General features: G+C 56.2%; 9 protein-coding genes and 1 non-coding gene across 10 annotated transcripts; 4 read left to right on the top strand and 6 right to left on the bottom strand.

The window, feature by feature from the left end:
• Positions 1-39: 39 nt before the first annotated feature.
• Positions 40-440, top strand: DICSQDRAFT_169807 (uncharacterized protein; the record flags this gene model as incomplete). Its single annotated transcript, XM_007365435.1, has 2 exons — positions 40-176; positions 254-440. Coding segments are annotated over 2 exons (324 nt in total), but the record flags the coding sequence as incomplete, so codon positions are not given.
• Positions 441-657: 217 nt separating this feature from the next.
• On the bottom strand, positions 658-2403 carry DICSQDRAFT_169806 (uncharacterized protein; the record flags this gene model as incomplete). Its single annotated transcript, XM_007365434.1, has 1 exon — positions 658-2403. One exon carries the CDS (start codon positions 2401-2403, stop codon positions 658-660), a length of 1746 nt encoding a protein of 581 aa, XP_007365496.1.
• Positions 2404-4828: 2425 nt separating this feature from the next.
• DICSQDRAFT_154988 (uncharacterized protein) lies at positions 4829-7602 on the bottom strand. The gene is made up of 8 exons (XM_007365433.1): positions 7451-7602; positions 6610-7393; positions 6344-6556; positions 6159-6293; positions 5683-6097; positions 5469-5610; positions 5096-5403; positions 4829-5030 (listed from the first exon to the last, which is right to left on the bottom strand). The coding sequence occupies exons 1-8, from the start codon at positions 7520-7522 to the stop codon at positions 5003-5005; spliced, it is 2097 nt and encodes a 698-aa protein (XP_007365495.1). The 5' UTR covers positions 7523-7602; the 3' UTR covers positions 4829-5002.
• Positions 7603-7762: 160 nt separating this feature from the next.
• DICSQDRAFT_136310 (SYF2-domain-containing protein) lies at positions 7763-9153 on the bottom strand. Its single transcript, XM_007365432.1, has 6 exons — positions 8891-9153; positions 8572-8821; positions 8299-8480; positions 8108-8238; positions 7958-8054; positions 7763-7900 (listed from the first exon to the last, which is right to left on the bottom strand). Exons 1-6 carry the CDS (start codon positions 9089-9091, stop codon positions 7832-7834), a joined length of 930 nt encoding a protein of 309 aa, XP_007365494.1. The 5' UTR covers positions 9092-9153; the 3' UTR covers positions 7763-7831.
• Positions 9154-10557: 1404 nt separating this feature from the next.
• On the top strand, positions 10558-10959 carry DICSQDRAFT_39082 (kinase-like protein; the record flags this gene model as incomplete). Its single annotated transcript, XM_007365431.1, has 1 exon — positions 10558-10959. A coding segment is annotated over one exon (402 nt), but the record flags the coding sequence as incomplete, so codon positions are not given.
• Positions 10960-12422: 1463 nt separating this feature from the next.
• Positions 12423-14356, top strand: DICSQDRAFT_136307 (uncharacterized protein). The gene is made up of 5 exons (XM_007365430.1): positions 12423-12603; positions 12664-12804; positions 13263-13360; positions 13414-13494; positions 13549-14356. Exons 1-5 carry the CDS (start codon positions 12541-12543, stop codon positions 13847-13849), a joined length of 684 nt encoding a protein of 227 aa, XP_007365492.1. The 5' UTR covers positions 12423-12540; the 3' UTR covers positions 13850-14356.
• A 650-nt stretch (positions 14357-15006) lies between these two features.
• On the bottom strand, positions 15007-15077 carry DICSQDRAFT_t78. Its single transcript has one exon. It is a non-coding gene; the product is annotated as a tRNA-Gly (tRNA).
• A 619-nt stretch (positions 15078-15696) lies between these two features.
• DICSQDRAFT_85888 (chondroitin AC/alginate lyase) lies at positions 15697-18235 on the top strand. Its single transcript, XM_007365429.1, has 8 exons — positions 15697-16109; positions 16166-16232; positions 16289-16344; positions 16454-16727; positions 16854-17021; positions 17125-17260; positions 17350-17412; positions 17488-18235. The coding sequence occupies exons 1-8, from the start codon at positions 15911-15913 to the stop codon at positions 17821-17823; spliced, it is 1299 nt and encodes a 432-aa protein (XP_007365491.1). The 5' UTR covers positions 15697-15910; the 3' UTR covers positions 17824-18235.
• Positions 18236-18293: 58 nt separating this feature from the next.
• Positions 18294-20361, bottom strand: DICSQDRAFT_154984 (endo-polygalacturonase PG1; the record flags this gene model as incomplete). The annotated part of the gene is made up of 14 exons (XM_007365428.1): positions 18294-18429; positions 18486-18576; positions 18639-18686; positions 18748-18865; positions 18936-19000; positions 19056-19152; positions 19205-19304; positions 19385-19472; positions 19545-19569; positions 19629-19678; positions 19738-19784; positions 19850-19866; positions 19936-19990; positions 20151-20361. 14 exons carry the CDS (start codon positions 20359-20361, stop codon positions 18341-18343), a joined length of 1101 nt encoding a protein of 366 aa, XP_007365490.1. The 3' UTR covers positions 18294-18340.
• Positions 20362-24264: 3903 nt separating this feature from the next.
• DICSQDRAFT_21199 (uncharacterized protein) lies at positions 24265-25270 on the bottom strand (the record flags this gene model as incomplete). The annotated part of the gene is made up of 3 exons (XM_007365427.1): positions 24265-24436; positions 24488-24618; positions 24698-25270. Coding segments are annotated over 3 exons (876 nt in total), but the record flags the coding sequence as incomplete, so codon positions are not given.
• Positions 25271-25659: the final 389 nt, after the last annotated feature.

The following is a 25659-nucleotide window of genomic DNA, read 5'->3' as shown; positions in this document are numbered from 1 at the left end:
GACGCCGCCGTCCTCCGCAACGCCGGCGGACGTGTGAGGCTCTCGCTGATCGACATCATCACGCTCGACGCCCTCTTGGGCCACGGGACCCTCAAGCAGCTGCTCATCGTGCACCATACCGACTGCGGCGCGACACATTTCAAGGACGAGGACTTGAAGGCCGATACGATTGCGCGGTGCGTCCTTATGTCGTTTCGCCTATCCTTGTAGCTGTGCGAAACTGGATTCTTTCTAACCGTCATTCGTGCAACAGGCATCCGGAGAGGAGGGCGGAAATCGAGGCTTGGCCACCGATCTCGTTTCACGACAAGACGATCGCTGAAAGCGTGAAGGAGGATATTGAGGCCGCGCAGCAGAGTGAGCTGCTACCCGAGGCTCTGAAGAAGGGGGTGCGGGGATTCGTGCTCGACATCAAGACGGGTGTCGTCACTGAGGTTTGAAACATGTGAAGTATGCATGACGTGGCGCTCCCCGTGGTCTGAATGGACGCAAGATATACTCTTGTTTGCCTTTTCGCTACCATATAGTCAAACTGCATCGGCAGGCTCTGATCACCCTAAACAACAGCGATCGTTGACATTGGTGGTGGGATACTACTTGGCAGAGTTCAGCTCTATTACGGTAGCCTAAGTTTTCATGGACGAGCTCGCATCCGGATCATCCGCCAGACTTCACGATGACGGGACCATCGACCAGCTCTCGCAGACCCTTGATGGTGGTCTGCGAGATAGAGTGACCGAGTCCCGACTCTGTGGGTGAAGGAAGATTGATCTCCAAATATGAGAGACGGTTTCGGTACGGAGTTGCACGTTGCGCAAGGACCTCTCGTAGGCCAGAGCACTGGCCCCCTGAAACAGCAACCTCGAACTCCGTGGACGCCTCCTTTGAGGAGTCTGGGTTTCGCAGACGGATAATGAGCCTTGCCAGAGAAGGGCAAATGGTATTTTTCGGTCGTTTTGTTCGTTCCGACGGAATCGGTTGCAGCAGATCCAGCGTGTAATCCACGTACGGCCCGCTCACGTCGAGCTCCTCCAGCTGCGGGAATGCGTGGAAGTCTATGGGAACACCGCTCTCCTCGAGGCTGAGTACGAGACGTGTGATTCGCGCGTGATCGCGGAAGACATCGATTAAACCGTCCGGAGAGAGTGTGTACTTATCCATGCGGAGACGTTCGAGGTCGGCAGCGTAGCATCGGATGAAGTGGTAGTTTCGGTAGGAATCAGCGGTGTCAAGTCGCGCCTGTTCGATGTGCACGCAATCGACGGCTCCTACAATCGCGCGAAGCTGTGTATCATCCTCCTGTGGGAGGAGCTCGGAGAAATCAGGATCACGGAACCACGAACTGTTGACGAGATGGATGCGCAGCGTGGCCGGGAAGGGGAGCAAGATCATGAACTGGGCAATGGCCTTTGCATCATCGTTTTCAATGCGCAGGTAACGCAAAAGAGAAAATGTCACAGGGGCAAGAGCTGGTGATGAAATCTCAGCGAAATTCCATGGCATGAGTTCTAACGTCTCCAGAGCGTCATGACCCACGAAGACACTGAGCGTGCCGATCCATTCGTGGTCTGGGTATGGGTGTGTCTCGCGGTCAGGTGACATGTTCTCCCACCACTGTAGCTTCAGATGTCTGAACGGAGTGTTGGAGAAGTGCCGGAGGATATTGGGGGGACAGGTTAACCGAATGAGTGAAGGGAGATGGTCAGCGGACAACATGGAAAGCTCGCTCCATCTCATGTCCTCGTACTCTTCGTAGAACCAGACCCGATAAACGTCGTCTGGGTCAGACCATGCGTCGATGTCCTGCTCTGTCACCAATACCTGGATGCATAGGTCCCGTAGATGCGGCATTCCGCCAAGAAGCGCAGGCCATAGCCGGTCAGGTAGGTCGTCTTCGCCTACGGCCACCTGCAGCGACACAAGCCGGTCAAAGTACAAATCCAATGACTCGACGACACGAGGGGGGAATCCCCGGAAGCGAAGACTCATGCCGTGAGTGTGCGGTTTGGCGCGCGAGAGGAGGGCCTTCAAATATGGCACGGGATCATGGGTGGCATGTATTGCGTCGATCTCCTCGCTCTCCAATGCGCCTGCCCAGAATCGAGCGCTATGGAGAAGAATGTCGCGCCAACGACGGCAGACGTGGGAGAGATACAGGCCAGCGCGGTTGTCCCATCTTCGTTGGAAGATCTGCTCGAGGATTTCGGTGGGAAGTCGATGAATGGGAGTGACAGCGTTGTAGATGGAGACAAGCACGAGTGCGAGCTTGCGGTACTCGTCCACCTTGGCTGTGGTCCAAGCATGGACGTCTGATACAGAGGCAAGCCCAGCGAGGACATTCCGATCGGTGACGGGCAAGTGTTCAGCGGCCGCTGGGAAGGGGATCTTGTTCCAAAGACTCATCGCGGTTTGTCTGGCTCTGACCCGGTCTAGAGCGTGACTTGTATCAGTAGAGGCCGTGAGATGCTCGCGATATAGGATACTTGCGTTGATGTGTGGCGCTGGACACCGGCACTTGGTATATCGTGAGGGCTATGTAGGAGATCAGAGCTGCCAGCAAGTTGAACAGTGCACGGTGCACCCCACGGAGTCATCGGCCGGATACGGGCGCCAGACGTCCACAACGGTTCTGCAAGCGACCTGCGCCGCTACAAATCACAAACCACCGCAAGCGTCTTGCACCACGGACGCGGGCCGTTCAGTCTGGTCCTTGCGCAAGATCACGAAGCTGTCGTTTATGTAGGTAGTAAGACGTTGTCAGACGGCAAAAACAGCTGTAGATGTGCGTAGTGACGCAGTACACCATATCGTGTATCAAACATCATGGCGGGACCTCACCACGTAGCCTCAACTCACTCAAGACAGCCGTCCACTCCGCTTGCGCAACGTGCCGCATCTCCTTGTTGAACACCCTCCCAACCACAGCCTGCACATAAGGCCGCAGCGACACCAACTCTGGGAAAATCCACCCAAGAAAGACGCTGACGGTGCGCGCGTTCGCGCCGCCAATCATCGGTGTCGTCCAGAGCGACAGCGTCTTGAGGGGCGAGGGGCGCCGTTCTGTCCCGGCGGTGGACTGCCGATATGTATACCAGAACGCGTACGATGCGAAGGTGGCGCGAATAGCGAGGCTGAGGGTGGCCAGTTTGGGGCAGTGCTCCGAGAACGCGACCAGGCTGTCGAATGTAGGGAGGACGCAGCCGGTTGGAAGCTCGAACGCCACGCCGGGCGGGGGCGTCAGGCTGAGTTCTTCGATATTGGGTAGGCCCTCCGCTAGCGCGCGCACAAAATCGTTGTCGAGTTGGATCATGATGTCGATTTCGATGCGAACCGTTCGCAGGAGTCGAAATCTGACGAGATCGCGGAGGGCCTCGGGGCCGTTATCGAGAAATGTGTCGATGGTGACGTCTTTGTGACGTGCGAACATCTCCTTCTGGCCCTCTCCCAGGAGAAGAATGAAGTGCTCCAGTGCAGGCACCCATGTTAGGTCCGAGGTTAAAGGTGGCCGGTATAGGACGTCCAGCCATTCGGAGATGTGTTCGTCCATGCCCTTGACATCCTGAGCGTCCCACGTACAGAGTACCATGACTTTTTCAAGCGCAGGGGCGTCAAGGAGAGACAGCATCGCAGCAGAATTAGCATCTCGGCATGTTATGAGAAGGTTGCGCAGGTGAGGAAATTGCACCGGTTGGAATGATGCGCAACCCGCCGTACCGTCGACGTAGATACTCGTCAGGGTAGGGAGTGATGCGAGGTGAGCTGTTACAGAGTCCTGAAGGAGTATTGTGCTGTTGATATGGATGCTAGCGAGGTTGCCCATTCTGACCACCGCGTTCGGGATATGTGGCAGGAGGTTCCTGAACGGCGCTTGCTGAGGATTCATGGGCCCAACGTCTTGCTGCACCAAAGTCAGCCTAAACCTGAATCTATCCCAGAACCATCCAGGACATACCGAGAAGGAGAGCGTCGGTAGCACGAGTCTCCGCAGGTGAGGAGTCAACAAGAGCCTAGCGTATTGTGGGGCGACCCACGAATCTTTGAAAATCACTGAACGGAGGCTTGGGAACAGAGTATCAGGAGCACTTGCATGGTGGCTAAGATAGTCGAGTAGAGGGTTCAAGACGTAGTCCGGATGAAGGAGAGGCCTGAACCCGGTACGCAGTTCTGGTATGATTACGCCGACACATTGTATTCTGGTAACGTATGGATCTAGTTTGGTCCAATCCACGGCGTGGAGATCGCCCGTCAAGTACTGTATATGCCAATAAAGTTAGCATTGAAAGCATTGAAAGGTTCCGAGAGTACACTACCAGAGTAGCGTTTTCTTCGTATTCACCGTATACGATGAAATGACTTCTTTCTGGGAGAATCCGGCTGATCAGGACGAACAAGTCAGGGATGTGGCGCCAGAGGATGTCCAAAGCAGGTTCTTTGAACGCTCTACAAGTCTGAGCGAGAGCCGCGAGGGCGCGGATGGTACTGAGACTGCGTGAGCGTAGCAAGTCGGGAATGACCGGGTCATAGGTCAGATCCTCAAGCTCGTTGAAGATGACCCTCAATGTATCATCTATCTGTAAACACCGGTGCATCCTGGAAAGTATTGGTTCTACGCGATAGTGGAATGACCGCGATTTGAGCGTGACGGCGAAGTCGCCCGAGAGGTTGGACTCAAAGAGAGGGTTGATATGACAAGACAAGCAGATATCCGCTTCATCTAGTCGTGCAAGCCGTCCTAGGTGGGCAGAGTAAGACATCGAATGCACGGCGATAAAGTACTTATCTAGTCGTGAGAGCTGCATCACTGGGGCGGACGACAAATGGGGACAAACAACGATTGCGATTGGCCCATGTCGGCGTTAGCTTAGTATTCCAGGAGTGTCAGCGTAAGGTAAGTCATGGCATATACATACATAGAACATAGCGTAGAGCAAGATCCAGAGTCATAGTGGCACACAGCAGATACCAAAAGCAGAGTTCAGGGGCATCCAGTTGGATGGCCTGGTCACCGTTTTCGGTACTTACCCCCGCGCCTGAACGTCCCACTTCGTTAGAACCGCAGCACGCAAAGCACCAACAGAAAGCACAAGGTACTCACTCAGCTTCCTCCGCGACCATCGCCCGCTTCCTCTCGTGCATCCGCGCTGCCTCAGCATTCATCGCATCAACCTCTTGAGTGGTCGGGAATCCGATGTTCCAATACCCGGGTGGGGTCTTCGGCCGCTCCCATCCCTGTCTGTGGCGCGAGATCGCGTTCTTATGCTCCTCGATCGCAAAAGAAGAGCTCGCATCCTCGTTGTCGTCTCCAAACGATATCCGCGCTGGCTTCTTGGAGGGAGAGGACTCGGGAGACCGCCACATGGGAGGCTGGAGGCGCGCAGGGAGGGGTCCGACAGCTTCGTAGTACTGCAAGCACATACACGACCTGAGCGCCCACCTCAGGGCAACGCCAAAGGATAGAGAAGACGTACATCGCGACAGCACTCGCAATCGCCACCATGCAGCTGCTTGCGCTTCTCCCTGTCGCGCACGACCTCCTCGAACTGGAAGCCCACGCCTCCGTTGCGCTCCGGATCAACCTCGAACAGCGCGTTGATCGTCTCCTTGCCCGCTCTACACATGCTCGTTAGCCCCAATGCAACAAGGCAACTAGCAGGCGGCCACATCAACGACAACAACACGCACTGAGCCTCTGGACCATACCGCCCGCGACCTTTGTACATCGAGTAATCGGTCGGGTGCCTCTTTCCGGCCGTGCTCACGTCGGAGCTGGCAGGGACATTCTCGTCATTCTCTGTCGCACGTTCCTTGCCCTTCTTAGACGGCCGCGACATTGGCGTCTCGGGTAGTCGCGGCTTGGTATCTACTGCCGAACGCGACGACGGACCGAAAGGGTCTGAGAGCGTAGGCGAAGAAGGCGGAGGCATTTGAGCCGAAATCGCGTGTTTGCGCTTCAACTTGCCTGCCAGAGGACGTGCGATGGACATCGGCGTCTGAAGCTGCTGAGCTTGCTGAGCGGGTGGGTCCGGTTTGGCAGTCTTCTCGGCGACTTGGGCTGGGGTGAGGGGGGTGATCTGGGAAGGGTATAGGAACGTCGCAACTGGTTGCAAGTATGCGCGCATCGTAAGTTCATGTCATGCAAAGGATATGACGCTGACCACCTTGTGACTCTACTTCAGTCTCGGACGAACCGCGATCTTGCACAGGGGAGCACGGACGTTTCTGAGGGATCGTGGACGGAGCCGGAGAGGATAACCCCGCTACATCCAGTTGAGAGGGGTACAGGTAAGCGATAGCTGGGCAAATCTCAGTATGTTTGGTAGGACCTCGAGAACGATTGACATACGTTGTGAATCAGGCTCTGTATCAGAGGAGCTCGGCGTGTTCTCCTTCTCTTTAGAGACGACCATAGGTGAGCTCTGCTTCACATGCTCAAGGGGTACAGGAGGAACACCCCCCGACTTCGAAGGAAACGCATTGCCGGATGATGATGCAGATGACGAGGAGTTCAAGTCCCTCGAAGTGAGCACCGCGGGCTCGACAGCAGGGGGAAACGGTCCTTCATAGGCAATGTTCAAGACGAGTGTGAACCTTCAAGTGATGAGAACTTACCAAGAGTCGGTATCCTCGATGATACTTCGGAGCGGAAACGCGGATTCGAGGCCACGCGCCCCTGTAATCTCTTGTGCTTCGTCTTGCGCCCCCCCTTGGCCGCAATGCTGCCCTTCTCATCTTTGTCTTCAGGATGATTCAGCTTTCTGCGCTTAGCGGCGCTCTCATCGCGCTCTGCCTTCTGGATCTCTGCGTCCAGCCATTGTTTGAACTCCTTCCACCGCTTGTAGTCCTCCGCGTGCTTGTCGTCCGCCACTTGCTTGGCCTTGTGAAGAGCGGCATATTTGGCTTTGAGGGCAGCATGTTCCGCCAAGACGTACGCGAGCTCGCCCGTGTCGAAGGAGGACAAACGAGCTCCGCTGGAGTCGTCGTCCTCTGCCTTCTGCACGCCTTGCCCCACCTGCACCTCGAGCTTGCCCGCCACGCTCGCACTTGCCTTGGCCAACTCCTCCCTGAACTTCTCGTTCTCCCCCCTCAGCTCCGTTATCGCGTTCAGGGCGTCGCCCAAGACACTGAGTGTCGACTTGCTGAGCTGAATATGGCTCGTCAACTCCGACTGTAACTCTTGAACGTGAGAGGCAAGCTCCTCGGACGGATACTGGCCAAGCTGTTCAAGCTGGCTCTGCTGCGTCTCCGACGCGTCCACTCCGACTTGAGTGGCGAGAGCAGCCTCGGCCTGACTGAGGTCTTGGTAGCCTAGCTTGGCAGCAAGGCGATGGCCGCGCTGGTTCGCCGTGAAGACCTGCTTGTTGAGGTCGTCGTTCATCCATCGAAGTCTGTTGATCTGAGTGTACTTCGTTGAGCGCCGGTAGGAACGGGGATGGGCATACAAGTGTCTTGCCTTGTTCTCCAGGAACTGGATCTGTTTGCTCTCTGGACGAGCAGTATCCTTGTCGGGTGCTAGCTTCTGCATCTCCACAGCATATAGAGAAAATTGGCCTGATACCCAGGCTTGGGCTTCGCAGTGTGGAAGACGGTGGATGTGGAGGAGGGGAGAAAGGGCTGAGAAGCGACGCGGGAGTTGGACGCGCGCGATCTACGACGCGCACTCACGTGATCGTAAAGCCCCATTCAACGACAAAGGGACTCTTGCAGTTGCTACACGCAATGCATCGTGTGCATAAGAGGATAGCAAAGATTATCAAGATATGATACTATAGTACACGGGAGACAAAACGAATACACCGAGTGTCCAGCAAACAAGCATACATCATGGGAAACATCATAGCGCGGTTCCGCGCTCGAAACTAGCGCGAATTTCCGCAGTGTACTTGTCGTAATACCGCGCAATCTATGGAGGTACAAGTTCGGGTCAATGAACAGTGTGTTCGTGTGAGAGCCACCTTACCTTTTTGTTGAATACACGATTGCGCTCATTGATGTAGGTGATGTCTCCCTCGTCCTCGTTGTGCCGCTTCCTCGAGAACTTGCTCTTCTTGTCGACACTAAACGAGGGTATCAGTAATTCAAAGTTGTTGTACATAGACTGCTCACGTACTCTTTGTTGATCTTGCTGATGACACGGTCAATCGCGTCTTCACTTGGCTTGTTATCAGCATATAGTAAGCTGTTCGCGTCTCGGTAGAGATTTTCAGCGGCGAGCTGTTGCTGAAGGCTCGTGGGTCCTGTCTGAATCAAGCGTGGTCAGCACTTGCGATAGGGCCATTATATGCATACATGAGGACATACCATAACACCACTTGACGGGTCAAAGGCGGTGACAGCTGACGAGCCACTCGCTTGCCCTTGTTTTGTCAACGTTCCAGCAGCTAAACCAAGTGCGATCTCCTTTTGCCTGTTGTAACTCTCGAGGTCAGGCTTGAGGTGATCCAAGTCCTTCTTGTACTTTCGCCTCGCAGCATCCGCATCATCTAGAGTACGCGTACAGTTGTCAACACCCTCGTTGTTAACAGACCACTCGCATAGCAGGATGTCCAGCGCATTATAGGGCATAGGACGTACCATTGAACGAGAAATCCGCGCGCCTCGCCTTCTTCGCCAGCTTCTTCTCCCATTCATCGTTCTCCTCGATTGTGTACTCCCAATTCTTCTGCCGCTCCATGTCCTCACCCCGCTCTTCCGCATCCGCCTTCTGCCTCAAGGTCTCCGCAAGCTTGCGCTGCCTCTCTAACCGCGCCGCCTCGCGAGCTGTCATTTTCGCCTTTGCACTCTCTTCGATGACGGATGCGCGGTTGGCTTTTGCTGACGACCTCTAGAAACAAGTAGACCAAGATCAGAATATAGCCTATGCAATGGTCAGAGGGTAAAATTCGTAACGTACCATTTTCTTCCGCAGTTCCTCCAGCTTCTTCTTTCGCGCAGCCATGGCGTCGGCGTCGCCATCCTCAGCTCCTTCTGCACCACCCTCCTGCTCGTCCTCATGCGTCGGGTTCATCTCGTCCACGAAGTCCTCCGCGGCATCAACGAGCTTATTGAGCATCTCTCCGGCCTTCTCCGCAGTGCCGGTCAGTCCAGAAGACATTTGTATAGGAGTATGTTCTTGATGACTACGAGCAAGAAGACGATTGGTGGAGACGAGGCAAGTCGTGGTCTACTGGCGCGCACTGCAGCATAGCGGCGGATGGATGCGTCGGCGCCCCAACGCCGTTACGTAATTTGTCTGGTTTGGCCCGATTGGGTAAGTCAAAAGGTTTGTCGCCGCCGGAGGCTACTACACTCCTTCGACCGCCACTACTCCTACTCCTGCATGTTACTCTCTTTGCTCAGAACTACGTGACTTGAAGTATTATCCAAGCTGCTTGCTACGCGCCTGCAGCCCAGAGCTTAGATTAAATAAGCTAACAGCACGCAATCGGTTCATCTGAGGTCTCTCTTTGGACCTTCTAGCTGTCACACCAACACAACATTAGCTTTGGACTTCTACGCTCCTTCACCTATTCTTACACTCGATGATAACCTCTAGCTTCTACGGTGGGCCCTGTATGGACGGAAGAGTGTCGCCTGAACCGGTGTCCACGCTCAGATCCCGAGCTACAACAAACTATCTTGCTTCCTTTCATTCCGACGATTTCTGCTGCATCAAAACCGGCATCACTTCTCCAGACCAGCCTTACGTGACATCTGATGTGTCCGGCGGAAATGGGCCCAGCTACTTGGGAGCCTTCAGACCCTCCTCTTCGCTCCCTGGGTTCACATTCTCTGACCCATCCGACAACTCCCGCGCTCCAGTCTCTGGCAATGGTGCTAACTGCTCGCTCAAGTTTCCTCCGGGTTTATGGTCAGAAGCTGGCAGTGCCTTGGTGAACGCCGAGTCCCTAGCCCAGTGCAATTTTCTCGACCTCTCAGAGTCCTTCTCCTCGTTGTCTGCCGGACCATCTTCACAGCTTGCGGCTCCGCAGTTTTCTCTATCTTCCTTGCCGCCATCTGGATCTGGCACATCTGTGCAATCAGAGGCTCTCCCTCATCAATATTTTCTGTCTAATCTGAAGTTCCTGGGAACTCTGGGCCGCGGCGGTTATGGCAAAGTCCTCTTGGCCGAATCATCTCGCTCGGGCAACCACTCCTCGCGGGTCGCGGTCAAGGTGCTTACCAAGAGATGGATGAGTATAGATGATGTGCGCGAAGTCAAGACGGAGGTACAGATACTCGAAGCCCTCAGTCGGAGGAACGGGCCCGGAAGCGCGTTCTTGCAAAGGATCCACGCTGCATTCCAGACGAAGGAGCATGTGTTTATTGTCATGGTACGTCATATGATCGGTGTCCACTACAGCCCAGTCTGATTATATGCGCCTCGTTCAGGAACGTCTGTGTACAACTCTGTCCGACATCGCTATCCAACGCCAATTCAGCCTTCGTCCTCAAGGTTCATCAGCTACCCTTGGTCCCAGGACGCTCCCCAACTCGGTCTCCCTGCCGGCTACCTTTCCATCGACTTTGCCTTACAGCGACGCTCTCGGTTCCCTCCGCCTACTCTCAGCAGAACTCATCCTCGGCTTGCTTTTTCTACATGGGCAAGGCATAGTCCATCAAGACGTCAAGCCTGCCAACGTTCTCGTTTCCGCCGACGGCCACGCCGTGATCACCGATTTCGGTTCGGCTCGGCTACGGCCTCTCTCTGCGCCTTCTCGGACCAGCTATGCAGAGTGCTTCGACGACGCTCCAGACTTCTCCAGCAACTCCGCTTGGGAGGATGCGCCGCCCCGTGCAACCGCGTATTTTGGGCCGATCATCTTGAGCGCGAACGACCAGGTATCGTTCACCAGGCGATATGCTGCACCGGAGTTGTTATATGCGCCGGTCTGGATGAGCGGACGGAACGTCTTGGTGTACGATGAGCGTGTGGACTACTACAGCTTGGGGGTCATGCTGCACGAGCTCGCTCTAGGCGACCCTTATGATTCTTGTAACAGCCAAGATCGTTGGGAGCGGGCGAGCGATGGGCCTTCGAGGTCGACTACGCTGAGCGTCGATGCGGCATTTCTGTCTTTCATTGACGGGGTATGTCCCAGCTTTGCACCTCAGACGACGAGACATTGACCGCAGACGTCTCGGCCTATACGCTGTAGCTGCTCGCCTACGACGCTGATCAACGTCTCCATGGTCTCTCTGTCAAGACGCATGACTTTCTGGCGCCTTTCGGTGAGGCCTGGGATGACATCGCAGCTCTGAGATATCCTCCGTTTGTCGACGTCTTCTGGCCTGATCCTGACCCAGACACTCGACTTGATCTGCGTTCATACGACGAGGGAAGTCCCAGCAGTTCAGAAAAGGGTTGCGTAGCGAACACCTGGTCCGCGGAATTGGCCGACATCCCGTACGATGTTGGACATCCTCCTTCACCGTCCGTGCAACAGCAACCACAGCCCATCAGCTCCGAAACAACCGTAGAGGGCATACCTCAGCCTACCACCCTCCCTTCTCAGGAGTGTCTGTCGTTCCTTCCAAGCATTCCTACCCTCGACTCTTCTATTCTAGACAAGTTTCCCATCATACAGTTGAAACCCTTCCAGCTCCCACACGTCCAACTGGCAGTACCCAAGCGCAAAGCAACTCCGCTGCGTCGTCGCCAAGTCATCTACGACCTGCGCAAGGCGTTCCAGTTCACTTACACCGTTGAGCACCCCACGCGCTCTACTTGCGTAGCCGGTCGCCCGACAACTCCCTGCGGCAGCGCGGTTGCGGTTTGCGAGAAGCAGCTTGGGACTTGCACGCCGCTGCGGAGACGGGAGTCTGGCGAGCGACGAATGACAATGTCGGCATCTTGGAGCTTTGAGGACGAGATCACGATCGCGCTGCTGTCGACCATGGACTCTAGGAATGGACCTGCCGGCCTGCATGCTTCTAAGACTGGTCGGTCGGTTGCTTCTGGAGGTACGACGCATGCCGCACGCCGTGGGGGCGCTCCGGCTACGGTCGGTCTGCCTCAGCTTGACATTGACTCGACCTTCCGGGCAAGAGGGCGGGCTATTTTGCGCAGGCTGAAGGCGCTGATGCCTTACTATTAGGGGACCATCTGTTCGCGCTGTCGTCGGCACCTGTCGTCACTGTGTTTGATCCTTCCATGTTGTGTGTTCCGTACTCGATTTGTCTATTGGGTATGCATCCGTACTTGTTTTGCGGGCACCTATGTTTGCGTATATCAAGTATTTTTATACAGCATGCAGCTCGGGATCGGCAGAATGGTGAACGGAAGCGAGAAGCTATATTAGGCCATGGGCGGGGGCCGAGATTGAGCTTGACACCGCACTGAGAGAGCGCGCCAGGAACGGGAAATTGAAGCTCCGCGGGAAAGACGTGCTTCTACAAAATCGGTTGTCAAGCCGCCTCCGCTGTCTTACAGTCCCCCGACGTCTCGCATTTTCAGCAGCCCTCCGGCTTTCGTCTTCCTCTCCTCTCTACACCGTCGTCGCTTTTCAGCGCACCATACACTCTCTTATCCAGTCCACTCCTTCTACATCAAATACACTAAAGATGTTCTCCACCGCCCTCCTCGTCCTCGCCGCCGCGGTTTCTCCCGCGCTCGCGACCATCTACGTAAGTCTGCTCCACCTCTATGATCTCCCGCGTATGCGAGCTAAAACTCTATCTCTGTAGGTAACCTCGCCCACCGCTTCGTCCCAGTGGACCGCTGGCCAGCAGCAGACCATTTCCTGGCAGGATGACGGCCAGTCGCCTTCGCTGGCCAACTTCGGTCCCTCCAAGGTCTCCGTCTACGTCGGCAACCAGATCCAGCAGGTGAGCTTGTCTAATTCACTGTTTCGAAAGTTGGTCGCGTCGCTGGTCGGGCGGTCGGGGGCTTGTGTTATGGAAGTGGGGCGCTGGTAGAGTGAAGGGGGCGGGGGGGTGAACATGCGCGCTCCGCCATCGGTGCAATGCATGTCGTCAGATTGACAGATCGCCTGATTTCGCATCTTGTGCGGATCTCTTCCGCTGCCTCACCTAGCTTTGCAACGGGGATGCGACTGGACTCTACTACGATTCAACCCTACAGCCGTTCAACAGACACGATTGGAGCTCATTGCAGATGTGCGGCATCGTCCGCACCGACTCTCTTCGAGTCCGGCTTCTATACAGTTATGGTGCCGCGGCTTGAGCTGTGGCTATTGTCATGGCCTGTAGCGGATGGCTACGGCTGTTTACACTGCGTCATCCGCTACCTTCCATGCAGCGGTGTACTGACGCATGTCTTATAGACCCCGGTCCAGGTGATCACTCAGTCGGTCGACGTGTCCACCACCAGCTCGATCGTTTTCACTCCTGATGCGAGCACTGGCCAGAACGGCCAGTACTAGTCAGTCACACTTTGCGTCTGCGTCTTTGGATCCGTCTCATGGTCATGTGCAGCTTCATCCGCTTCGAGTCCCTTGGCCTCAAGGACGCTACCAATGCCGCCTTCCCCGCGCTTGCGTTTTCCTCCAAGTACACGTGAGTACTTGCTGCTCACACGTCCGGTGCGATCACCAACTGACCGGTTCATAGTATGTCGGGCATGACTGGCACCTTCACTGCTGAAGAGCTGGCCCAGATCTCTGCTGCTGTTTCCTCCGGTGCCGCGGCGACCACTAGCGCGGCTGCCTCCAGCGCCACCCCCGCGGGGACCACCACTACGTCCGCAACCGCGTCCAAGATCACCACCAGCAAGGCTGTCTCTGGTACCTCTTCCGCTGCATCCAGCACTGCCTCCACCAGCAAGAGTAACGGCGCATCAACTCTGCCTCTCAGCGCGCTCACTGGCGTCGCGGGTGTTGCTGTCGCCATATTCGCCGCTATGTATATGTAAGCGTGCGTGATGATCGGTGGACATCTTGGTTGGCACGCACATCGCGTCTCCCCTCTATACTCGATTTACGGTAGTTGAGACCCTCTGAAACAGCCGTCGGGCTCCTACGTCGACAGCTCTCTATTCCCACTCCTCTCCTCACACTATCTCGGTACCCAGCCTTCTACTTCACTTCTGGTCTATCTCAAATCAATTCTTGTTTCTCTCGCTCCGCTTCGAATTGGCTCCAACAGGAGAGATACAGGATCGTGTGTTCGACCGACTACTCCCGGTCCTCTCGCCTCGCTCGCTCCGTCCTTCGTCGGCTGCCGCACCTATCACTCGATCGTCTAAACCTCCCCGATCGCTCATGACCATTGCACGAACCCCCTCACGCACGAGACGTACAATGTATAGGTATATATGGCGTAGCATAGCATAGCTTTGGCTGAGGACCTTGGCTTTCGTTCTTTAATGCACGTATGCTGTTCTCTGACACTTCGTCGTGTGGCTTGTGCCACAACCGCTTCCGACTCCTGCGGTCGTCGTTCATGGATGTCGTCCGGTGCCTCAAACTGTCGTTGCATAACGCCCTCTGTACGAATAAGAATGAAGATGCGCTAACGAAGATATGCGTGCCACTCGCTGAGCTCGCCTTTGTTGGGGTGCGTCCGACGCTAACAGGGCTTTTGCCATTTGGGATGTAACGACATCGCAAATTCGTTCACTTAGGTATATATATGTAGCACAGCAGAGAAGACTCTTCGTACCATTCGGGTACGACGAAACGCGCTCACCGTCTCCTCATCTACTTTTCCTGCCCCGAGCTCCCCGAGCACCCCCGTCCGACCAAGCGGCGAGCGACCTCGTCATGAAAGGCTCCAAGCATGACAGGCAACGCCGCAACAATGTCGCGATGAGCAAGATACATCTCTTCCTTTTGACCCGCGGCTCTATCGTCCTCGTGGGCGGGTGCTGTCGACGAGGCAGAGTTGACGCGGAATTGCAGTCGGACGAGGGTCATTACTTACGGCGAAGGAAGGTTCAGCTGAGGACATGTCTGCTAGCTTATCTCCCATGCATCTATTCGTATGGTGTGCATGGGTGCACCATCGTCAAACTGCTGGAGGTGTTGATATTTTGGTATGGGCAAAAAGAAGAACTGAACAACTCTGCAGTGCATTAAGGGGGAATCGAACCCCCGGCGGGTCGATGGCAACGACCCAGGTTACCACTACCCCATTAATGCCCTCTTACGACTTCCTTATGCAAATTGGGAGTCCGAGTAACGATCACTGAGGCTCGCTCCGGCAACGAACAAGGCACCGTCAGACTGGATAACGAGAGGCTTCGCGGCAATAACGTTTGAACAATCCATTATTACTGGGCATGGAGACGTAAGTTTTCCCTGGCTCTACTCAACGCCAGACGGATGGCACAGAAGCTCCTGAAGGACAGTGTTGTAACATCAAGAAGGTAAGATCTCATCCACGACACTTGCCATTCGCGTCATCCAGCCTTTCTTCAAGGTCCGGCCCCGTTCGGGCGTCACATGTTAACCGCTGAAACATATCTCGTAGAAGCCTCGGAGGCCAAGCCATAGCCAAGCTTTCCTTTCGCCAATGAACTCGTCAAGCCACTGTCCGCCGCTGTCTAGCATAACAACAAGCACAACATAGGCCAAAAGCCCACCGTAGACCAGGACCGAAGCCTGCAGGCTGAGGGCGGACGCCCATGCCCTTCAAATCGCAATCTGCCCTGATCGTGCAGGCGGAGGTAGACAACATGAGCGGCGACGCCTCCCCGCACACCTCAGCGCACACTATAAATTTGACCTCTCCCTATTGCTCAGGGCTGTCCCCCGCATCGGCCCCTGTTCCTCCGCAGACGGTGCTCGTGTCCGTTGCACGCTAGAAAACCGTCTTTTCCGCGTTTCCCTTTCATTGTATCTGCGTGCCGTGTCCTCGCTCCGACACATCCCGTCCGACTGCACGGAACGACCTGCCGCTCATTTACTGCCGCTTCTCAGCTTCGTGCACGACAAGACTACTGGTTTATTAGGCTCAGACTTCCTGCTCCACAATGTACTCAAGCATATCTCTACTAGCAGCTGCTGCGTCCCTTCTGACGCTGAGCGCTCCCGTACTCTCCTTTACAAGCTATGCAAACGATTTTATCGACCCGAAGCTCATCCTATCGAAGGACTTCTCCAATGTCACTGTCGATGCCCAGGCTACCATCCTGGCATGGGCGGATGAATTGGCGGCTGAGGGTCCATGGTGTATGTCCCTTGTCTTGAATCTGTGGAAGGTCACCGCATCTAACCCCCGTGCATAGCTGTCATGAACAAGACATACGCCGCACCTAGTGGCAACAAGCACGACTACATGAGTTGGGCCCCATAGTTCGTGGGACCTTCGTCCATACCCTTCAACAAGGTCAACTGATATCTGACAATAGTTGGTGGCCCGACTGCTCGAAGGTCGGAAACACGACGGAGCTCACTCCCCAACAAAGTAAGTATCCATGCCGATGAGCCGTGCACGCCGCCCGCGGCTTCTAAGACACGAACTTTCTTCCACCGCTTGTCACTGCCCTTCTTCTCTGGTCGCCGCCTACACGCAGTCTGGGTGACCTGTCCCTACGTCGTCAAGGACGGCCAGTTCAACCCCGACGGCCGCACGGTGGACGACGTCGGCGAGTTCGACGACATAGCGAACGCGATCCTCTACAACGCCCTCGCGTGGGCGCTGACCGGCACGTCCGAGTACTCCTCGCGCGTCGCGCAGTACGTCTCGGTGTGGTTCCTCGACGGCGACACGGCGATGACCCCGAACCTCAACTACGGGCAGATGCAGCGTGGGCCAACCGGGCAGAACGGCACGCACACGGGCATCCTGTACGTGGGATCGGTTTCCCGTCCTTATCGGACTTGCGTCCTTGGGATTTGTCCGATATCTCTGGGCGTGGCGCACAGCGCCGTGAATGAGACACGAGATGGCTGAGCTGACACGGATGATCGCAGCGATCTCAAGTGCATGGCGAAGGTCGTGTCTGGAGTACTGCTCCTCCGTGAGGGGAAAGCGGCCGAGTGGACGTCCGATATCGATGCGGGGCTGACGAACTGGACGACCTCGTACATCCAGTGGCTAACGGGTGCCGGCATCGCCCTCGAAGAGAAGGCTGCCCCAAAGTGAGCATCTTTCTTGATGCTGTCTCTAGCATTGATCAGCTCTGACGTCACTTCATCTATGCTATCTTCCTGGCCTCGCTTGCGACTCTTCGCGCGCGCGCAGCAACCACGGCACGTTCTACTACAATCAGCTCGCTGCGCTTCAGATCCTCGTGGGCGACACAACGGGCGCGAACCAGACGTTGCACGAGTACTTCACGACGCAGTATCAGTGGCAAATCGCTGCCAATGGCGACCAGGTCCGTCGCGATCTGCGTAGCGTTCCTTGCTAGCGCGCTGACGGCACCCCCGACACGCTTCCTGCGTAACATTTGAATGCACTGCACAGCCTCTAGAGACGGCGCGCACGCGGCCCTACCACTACCGCGCATACAATCTTGCGGCTATGATCGTGCGTGCCTTCCATTTGTCCTTCCGCTGTCCATCCCTGCCTAACGCTAGTCTACTCCTTGCACATGCCCTGTAGACAAACGCCAAGCTCGGAGAGTACCTCGGCTACTCCGTCTGGAACCTCACCACCGGTAAGGGCACAACAATCAAGGACGCGCTCGACTACGCCATCACGCTCTCACCCGGGAACGAGACCGCGGACGAGCTCTGGCCCAACGTCGTTGCCGTAGGCGCGGTGTATGGCGATCCCGACGGCTCGCTCTCAAACTACATGTCCCAGCACGCTGGATCCTCATACCCCTCCGACGCGCAGTTCCTGTGGAACCAGCCGTTCTCAGACTCGGGCTTCGTCGCGGCCAGCAAGAACGCCTCCCGACAACGCTGGTGCTGCCCAGCACAGTGGTACTGGTAATGGCGCTGCTCGGCTTTGTCGAGGAGTTTGGGAAACGTTCGCGATGGGCTTTCCTGGCGCCATCCTCACACTGCTGCTTGCAGCTTAAGTGCACGTTCATTGATTTTGGGCATCGGGTTTAGTTGTTGTGGATCGTATGGACCCTTCACCCACTCTCGTCTACATTAGGAGCCGCATAAATCCCGCTTGGCTTATCTGGAAGCGCCTAGTCGACGCCCTTGCGTGGTCGTCTACCGGGGATATTAATCGCAATGTTTTGTGGCCGTGATCAGGGACATACTGGACCGAGTTGGGCACTACGTACGTTGTATCCCCGCATAATGTTTTGCATATAACCAAAGTGTACACCGCATATATTTACCCATTTGCCTGGAAGTATATGCACCCGAATATATTTCCTCCGTGTATCTCACAAAGTCAAGAGGTGTCGTACATTGTTCACCATCCAGATCGTCAAACCTTCCCAATATCCAAGGGTAGAAAGCAGGGAGACGATACCAATATACCACTCATCCCTTCACTGGCTGAAGTTCTCGATGCCGTTGAAGTTCGTGATTGGTCCGGCAGAGCCTCCCGTCACTTTCAGCGCGGACCAGTCCCAGGTGCCTGTGATCAGTCCGGTCAGCACTAGTTAGCACGACCGTCGTTGGTGATGCACTCACCGGTGCAGGATCCGACACCGCAGTTAACGGCTACACGTTGAGCATCGCTGTTCACGCTGAGGCTGTTGGTGCTGCCGACGAAGTTGACGCCCTGAAAGAAGGATGACCATAGGTCAGCGAACGACAGGATACTACGAGGTCAAGAGCGCGCACCGAAAGCTTCACTCCGGTACCGGGAGTACCGAGGGTGTCCGGGTAGCTCTGCAGAGGATGCAATTCAGCGCGTCTCCCATTTGGCTTGTCAGTGAACGGCCGGAAATACCTGGTCGATGAGGACACCGAACTGACGAAGACCAGTTCCTGTGTTACCCGAGTAGGTGATGTTGGTTACGGTCGAGCCCGTCGCGGACGCATCAGTCTTGATACGGAGTGCTTGGTCGCTGAATCGCCCGACGGGGATTGTCAGAAAGACAGATGCGTAAAGCATGAATTTGACGATGAGGTACCCACTTGTCCTGGATGACGTTGTTCTGGATGGTGATCCCGGAGACAGTGACACTCGAGCTGATTGAGCCCTAGTCCATGTTGGTCAGAAGGCGTGCACAGTGTCACGGGTGCAACTTGACATACTACTGAAATGCCGTGTCCTCCAATGCAGGTGTTGCCCTGAAAGACGATGTTGCTACCCTTGTTGATCGCAAGGCAGTCGTCCTGGTTATGAATCGTGCTGCATTGCGCCAATGAGGTTCAGGGGAGAGGTACGAGGGAGAGCGGCCCACCTGTTCTCGATGACCAGGTCCGTTGTGCTGACATCAAACCCGTCCGTGTTGTGGCCTGCGGCCTTTCCATCACTCTTCGAGTTAGGCGCGTCTCCAGCGGCTGGCAATCCGAAGGAGAACTTGTGAGTAACGCAATGCAGCGCACAGAGGGCGGACGTAAAGATGCGTCCAGACACGCACAGTCGTCGATCGTCAAGGAAGACATTGTCAACGCGGCAGGGTTCGAGACGCTGTACACGCGTGCTGGAGAGTTTAGGACCTTGACGTTCTGCATTTGCACCCGCACAGATCAGCAGGAGTCTAATGTCAAATCAATTCGAGAATGCAGGGAAGCACTTACGGAATAGGTACCGGATATTTTGATCCTATGCAAGAATAGGTGAACTCTATCAGTCATACTTTTCAAGAATAAACAGATGCGTACTTCATCATGGGCGCAGGCTTGGTGACGCCTCCGTTGCCACCCTGTCCGTCCTGTAGACGTATATCGCGTGTTAAATGGCGCACATAGCCGACAAACGGGAGGCACGAACCCAGTAGTCAGGGCCGTTTCCATCAAAGGTGTGGCCATTGCCGTTGACTGCACGCGTTCGTCATTATAATAGCCTTACGGGTATGCCGGGGTTCTCATTCGGAAGGACCTACAGGTGATGTCTTTGCCGCTGTGACCACATTCAGCATTCGATACCCATGCAGTGGTATGACGTAAAAGGTCGCCGAAAGTTACCTACCTAACTTGGAAGAGGGGTCCGTCCCACTCCTTGAAGGCGAAGGTCACGTCGCCCTCTGCGCACCAGGAATAGCATAACACGTTAGCGTTCGTTCACACCCGTACTTGCCATTTGCACTCGATCTGCAGCCAGTACAGCCGCGGGGACTGTGCATCGGAGCAAGGGCAAAGGGGCGGAGGGGCAGAGAACAGAGGGCCAAGAACATGCTGACGCACCCATGTTGACAGTGGTACCGTCCGCGAGCTCGAGGTTGAACGTCTCGCCAGCAGGGACCGTGAACGAGTTGATGACCACGGTGGTGCACTTGACCGCATCGTCAACGTCGTCGAGCGAGGCAATCGTTCCCGTGCAGTTGCTAGCAGTGGGGGCAGCCACGATGGCACGCGCCAATGCAAGAAGTGCGGCAAGGCGGAGGACAGAGGACATCTTGTCACCGTGGATGCACTGGATAATCGGAGAGGCGAGGACTTAGGCGAAGTGGAGCACGTCGTTAGCGTAGCTTGAGACCCCCTCTTATATGTGAAGACTCCTCGGATAAATACAGGAGCGAAGAGAACAAATGACGCAACATAGCGGGCCTGTCAGAGCCGTAGGCTCGCTTTCCATCTCTTGCTCCAGCTTTCATGAGTCTTCTGGTACAGACAGCACATGTACAACCGCATCCGCGGTGGGAAGGACGCGGGGAAAAACAGAAGCACGACGCCATGTACTTGTCCTCTGCGGGAACTAGCGGTCTGTGAATAGTGTTGCCCCACATGGCTGACCACATTTCGGCTACCTCACGCGCCGGTAGCTTCACCGAGGGGTCCAGTGCAACGAGGTCCGAAATTTTTAAGCTCAGAGGTTCCACGACTATGGAGATGGAATGACAACGCTCACCTGCTGAACCAGATGAACTAGTACTGTTGAGGTTCAACCGAGCTTACACCCGCACTGTCAGGAGGATGATAGATTAGCAACAACTTGCAGCTCCAGGAAAATATCCAGAGCGATCACCGCAGGGACATGGAAGGTGATGGCTCTGAGTATAGTGATGGCAGAATCTGCCTTATGATTGGCTGCAAATGCAAATGATCCTGGGCATGACTTCAGTGCAGTAACTATAGCTGCCGCGGGTAATAACATGTCCGTCTTGACTACCCGCCGCTCCGCAGCACAGGTGACCTGATATGCGCTGTTAGCGTGTTGTCGGAATCCCAGGCCAGAACACATTGCAATGCGGTGAGCAGTCATACGCTATCGTAGGTCTGCGTCTGAAGTGATTCACTTTGGTGATGTAGCACGGAATCGGACTAATGAGTCTTCAAAGCGTCTGCAAACCTGCCGTCTGTCCAGCGAACTCGACTCCTGCCTTTTCGTATAGTACAAGGCGTTTAGGCTCACCTATAAATGCGCGGCGGGCCGGGAAACGGTCCGTCTGCAGGAGAAGCAGCAACAACCTCCGAGGTTCTTGCAAGTCCTCCTCACGTTACCTCTTTCTCGGCTACTCTTGTCCAAAGATTCTGGACATCCTGGACGAAGCCGCATGTTCCCTGGTGAAGTGAGCAACCGTGTTCCAACATGTGTATTTACAGCCGGCCCACTCCAGGAGCGACTGCGCTCTCAGAGCGAAACCGAGGATTAAACCGCACGCGAACAAGGGCCGGTCCGCAAAGGTCCGCTAGGCAACACCGTGATACGCTGGAACGGAAAGAGTGGCGGAGCGGCGAGACTTCTCTGCGAAAGGTCGGAACAATCAGCTGTTGGAGCTATCTGAAGTGCAACAGAAGGGACAAAAAACTCACTGAAGTGTCGCCCAAAATCGACAATATTGACACGTTCGTCACACGAAGACAAGACAGTGAAAGTCTATTCCTAGGTATCTGACACTAAAGATACACGTGGGGATGGAGCATCCAGACGGGTCGGCGTAGACACGGAGGAGCAAAGGGAAGCATAGGCAGTGACCGTAAGGTAAGCAAATAGCTGAGCGAATGTAATGTACACGAATCCAAAGATGGGGTAGAGCGCGACCGACGTGCACTGGTCGCAATCGCGAACTTATTGAATCAAGAAAGCCGTGAACGTCCGCTTCCAGTACATGCAGGACGTCTGAGAAACCGAAAGGGAAGAGTAGTGGGTGGATAACGCCATGAAATCCTTTCAGGGACACCGCAAAGCAGAAAAAGAGGCGGATGATCGAAAAGCCAGGCGGTGCGCAGCAGGTAAAGCAAGGAGATGGGAAGACATGATCGTGCATGAGAGGAAGACATAGATGTGTGAGAGGTGGTGGGCGACGAACGGGAGAGGCGAGGCAGGATGGAGACTGAGACGCAAGATACCACAACCGCAGATCTGCAGCGAAGGCCAGAGACACAACAAGCGGACGAGAGATAAATGAATAAGGATAAATACCACGAAGAGGCGCACAAGATGCCTCGATCAGAGTCCAAGTCCCCTTCCTCACGTTGCCCACCCAGGGTTGAACTCGTACTTGGCCCAAGCAGGGTCGCCCTGCTGCGCCCACCCCTGTATGTGCGCAGGCATCGGAGTCATAGTCTGCTGCTGCTGATGGTGCGCATGGTGTTGATGCTGGTGCTGGTGCTGGGGATGCTGCTGCGCCTGCTGGTACTCAATCTGCCGCGGGGGCGCATGCTGAGCACCGCCAACATACGCGTGTGAGATAGTCGTCATCGACGGCGCAATGCTGCCCGTCCCCGCGTTCGTAGCGTCCACGGGCGGCGGGGGCATCATCCCCATCATCCCGTGGCCCTCGTAGCCGTTGGTTGTAGACTGTGGCTGAGACGGGTACGGCATGTAGTACCCGTTCGGTGGCTGGGAGGGCGTAGCCGGGTACGCGCTCACAGGGCTTTGCACGTACTGCACCTGTGGTTGGGGGTCGTATATCGTCGCCGCGGACTGGGGCGAGTCATAGCTCGACTGCGCGGCGCTGTACCGTCTGTCGTCCACGACGCTCTCGTCGGGGCTGCTGTACTGCATGGCGTAATCGTCTTGCACCTGCTGCTGTTGGGGCTGCTGTTGCTGCTGCTGAGCTTGCGTGGGATCAGGAGCCGACGAGGAGTATGGATGGTATTGGACGGAACCATCCATAGGCGACTGCGGGACGGATATCGACGCACGATGTGCAGGCTGCGCCTGCGCCGGGGTAGGCGGCGGCAAGGCGGTCGCATTCGGAGGGTTAGTCGTGAGTGGCGAAGGGGCAGCACGCGGGGCAGGGGCGGGGGCAGGCGGGGGAGGTGCGGGCTGAACAGGTGCGGGTGCGGGGGTAGAAGCAGTAACAGACACGGACGCAGTACGCTGTCTCCTCGGCCCAGGTTGACCAGTCATGGGACGAACGCGGAGCGGCCCACTGGCGTACTTCGGCGTCTTGTCCTTGTCCTCCTTCTTGTCCTTGTCCTTCGCCTGCTTCTTCGCCTCCGCCCGGACCTTACCGTCCCCAATCGCGGCCACGTCCTTCCCGGACGCGGACGAGGTCAAGGTCACTACACGTTGCGCCGTGGACGCGGACGAGCGCGCCCGCTCAGTCTTGGAAGAGCTGACCGCGGCGCCGACGAACGGCAGCTGGAAGCTCCCGCCATTCGACGACGACGAACACGGGCCGAGCGTCTCGCCTTCAACTTCAGCATGCTTGCGCTTGGTGCCTGCCGCGGCGGCACTCCCACCGCTGCTCCGCGCAGCCTCAGCCTTGCGTTTCATCATCTCGACGATCCTGACGGCCTCACTCCTGCCGTTGTCCGCACGGGTGCCCTCGACGCCCGAACGGCACGACCCAAGCTCCTTGAGGACGTCGAGCGCGCACGATACGCTCTTCATGCCCTCCAGCGCGACGATGCTCGCGGGCTCCTGAATGACTGCATGAGCGCAGACAACGGCGGCGTCGAACAAGGTCCGACCAAAGTCGTAGAAGTCGAAGATCGCGGGGCGCGTCTGACCCCAGACGCTGTGTAGCATGCGCGAGGCGTATATGATATTATGCGCGGCACTGATGGTACCGAAGACAGCCTGGTGTGATGGCTTCTGCGTCGCAGCAGCCTCCTTGAGGAAGGGAAGATAGAGCTTGACGATGAGACGGTTCGCCGTTATCGAGAGCTCGCACTTCTGGGCCATCCGGATGGGAGATGTCGGTCCAGACGAGGGGAGAGGAGGGATGGGCTTGGAGATGTCTTGCGTCATCTCGAGCTTGAAGCCAGTAGGGAGATCCTGAAGGAAGGAGCTGACCTCACCCTCAAACGAGCTTGCGTGATCGATCGACAGCTCTGCCGCATCATCGTTGGCACCAATGGGGTCGCGGAACGTCTGCTTCTTGACGTTCTTGACGAGCTGCGCTAAACGGAGCTTCAAGCCGAAGTAGACAGACGACAAATCGCCATTTGTGCCCTCGGGATGAGGAAGTGACATGCATGATGGAGTGAACTTGTCTTCCTCCACATCAGCAGGCAGGCGAGTTGTGTGCGTGTTGTCAGCGATCAACGGTGGATGGCCCATAGCATCGGCGACGAATCTGCACGATGCGCTTGAGTACAGCAACACACATGGCGTACGCTGGACTCACAGATCATAGTAGTAGACCTCCCACCAAACCCTCCTCCGGGTCTCGGCCTCGAAGAGGTTGTACGTCCCCGGGAACTCGTCCGGGTCCATCGCCAGCCCCATCATCCGTGCGACGTTGACCATCTTGCCCACCTTGACATCGTGACACAGGCACACATTAGCCCCCTAACCACGCAACGCGGTCCTGACACGACCGGACACACCGACTCACCAATGGGAAAACACTCTGCGCAACGCTCATCCCACCCTCGTGCAGCATGTACAGCACCTGGAGGATCATCGCGATGACCGAGTCGAGGTCGTAAGCCGCCGTCTTCTCGAACAGCTGGAGCGCCTGCTCCGAGAGCGCGAAAAGCATCGCTGGAGTTCCGCTGGTCTCGCTCCCGGATTCCGGAGATGATGCCGAAGGAGGCAGCGCAGGGTCCGGCGAAGGATCCTCGTCGCGGGAAACGAGTGAGCCAAGCGCGAACGCAGAGCACGCCGCCGAGAAGAAGCTGAGCGTGGGCTTGGGCGCGTTTGAGTTTTGTCCTAAGCTCGGTGGTCCTCCTGCCGGTGCCGCCGCTGAACGAGCAACACTGCCAGGCTTGGCGTTCGAAAAGAAGATTTCGCGAGCCAGATCTTGTTTCGACATGGGCGGCTTACCGTACGCGGGTACCGCACAGGCTGCGCTGTCGCCGTTCTCCGCCCAAGTAAAGATGGCGGCTAGACGATGTTCAAAATGTGGCACATTGAAAGAAGGATGGAGGAGCATCGTCTCGCGGAAGGCCTTGAGATAGCGCGAGCGTACAGGTTCGGCAGGAAGATGCGAAACCAAGGCAGCCGTTACCTGGGGTAGCGCAGAAGGACCAGCCGAGGGTGGTGGAAGGAATGCATCGTAAGGAGCCGGAGGATGGAGGACACTATATCCTCCAACGGGTATATGCGAACCGTTCCCTGGAGAGAATGAGGTAGATGGTGCGGGTGGGAGAGTGACGGGTGCTGGCTCTAGCTTCACCGTGATCGTAGATGACGAGGGGCGCGTCGGCGAGGTGGCATCCGATCCAGATATCCGGGCAAGTTTTGTGTCGAGACCAAAGTCATCTAGCTCGCTGAGCCAGAGGCTGACCACATCCTCCAGGTTAATGACCAAGGAACTGCCTGAGGCGCTTTGCGCTAGCAGAGCACGGTCATTGT

Source organism: Dichomitus squalens, assembly GCF_000275845.1.
Source record: "Dichomitus squalens LYAD-421 SS1 unplaced genomic scaffold DICSQscaffold_12, whole genome shotgun sequence".
NCBI classification, from domain to species: Eukaryota; Fungi; Basidiomycota; class Agaricomycetes; order Polyporales; family Polyporaceae; genus Dichomitus; species Dichomitus squalens.
Note: the sequence above shows the minus strand (reverse complement) of the source record. Positions and strands in the feature narration are given on the sequence as shown.

What these genes read in the sequence shown, in the direction of transcription:
- DICSQDRAFT_85888 (XM_007365429.1), top strand. Translation starts at nt 15,911, where the DNA reads ATGTACTCAAGCATATCTCTACTAGCAGCTGCTGCGTCCCTTCTGACG. An exon ending in GGCGGCTGAGGGTCCATGGT is followed by an intron (nt 16,110 to 16,165) that starts GTATGTCCCTTG and finishes CCCCGTGCATAG; the next exon opens with CTGTCATGAACAAGACATAC. An exon ending in GGAGCTCACTCCCCAACAAA is followed by an intron (nt 16,345 to 16,453) that starts GTAAGTATCCAT and finishes GCCTACACGCAG; the next exon opens with TCTGGGTGACCTGTCCCTAC.
- DICSQDRAFT_136307 (XM_007365430.1), top strand. Translation starts at nt 12,541, where the DNA reads ATGTTCTCCACCGCCCTCCTCGTCCTCGCCGCCGCGGTTTCTCCCGCG. An exon ending in GGCCAGAACGGCCAGTACTA is followed by an intron (nt 13,361 to 13,413) that starts GTCAGTCACACT and finishes GGTCATGTGCAG; the next exon opens with CTTCATCCGCTTCGAGTCCC. An exon ending in GCGTTTTCCTCCAAGTACAC is followed by an intron (nt 13,495 to 13,548) that starts GTGAGTACTTGC and finishes ACCGGTTCATAG; the next exon opens with TATGTCGGGCATGACTGGCA.
- DICSQDRAFT_136310 (XM_007365432.1), bottom strand. Translation starts at nt 9,091, where the DNA reads ATGTCTTCTGGACTGACCGGCACTGCGGAGAAGGCCGGAGAGATGCTC. An exon ending in ATCAGCAAGATCAACAAAGA is followed by an intron (nt 8,055 to 8,107) that starts GTACGTGAGCAG and finishes ACCCTCGTTTAG; the next exon opens with TGTCGACAAGAAGAGCAAGT. An exon ending in ATCGTGTATTCAACAAAAAG is followed by an intron (nt 7,901 to 7,957) that starts GTAAGGTGGCTC and finishes GTACCTCCATAG; the next exon opens with ATTGCGCGGTATTACGACAA.
- DICSQDRAFT_154988 (XM_007365433.1), bottom strand. Translation starts at nt 7,522, where the DNA reads ATGCAGAAGCTAGCACCCGACAAGGATACTGCTCGTCCAGAGAGCAAA. An exon ending in ATCGAGGATACCGACTCTTG is followed by an intron (nt 6,557 to 6,609) that starts GTAAGTTCTCAT and finishes TTGCCTATGAAG; the next exon opens with GACCGTTTCCCCCTGCTGTC. An exon ending in ATTGCGAGTGCTGTCGCGAT is followed by an intron (nt 5,404 to 5,468) that starts GTACGTCTTCTC and finishes ATGTGCTTGCAG; the next exon opens with TACTACGAAGCTGTCGGACC.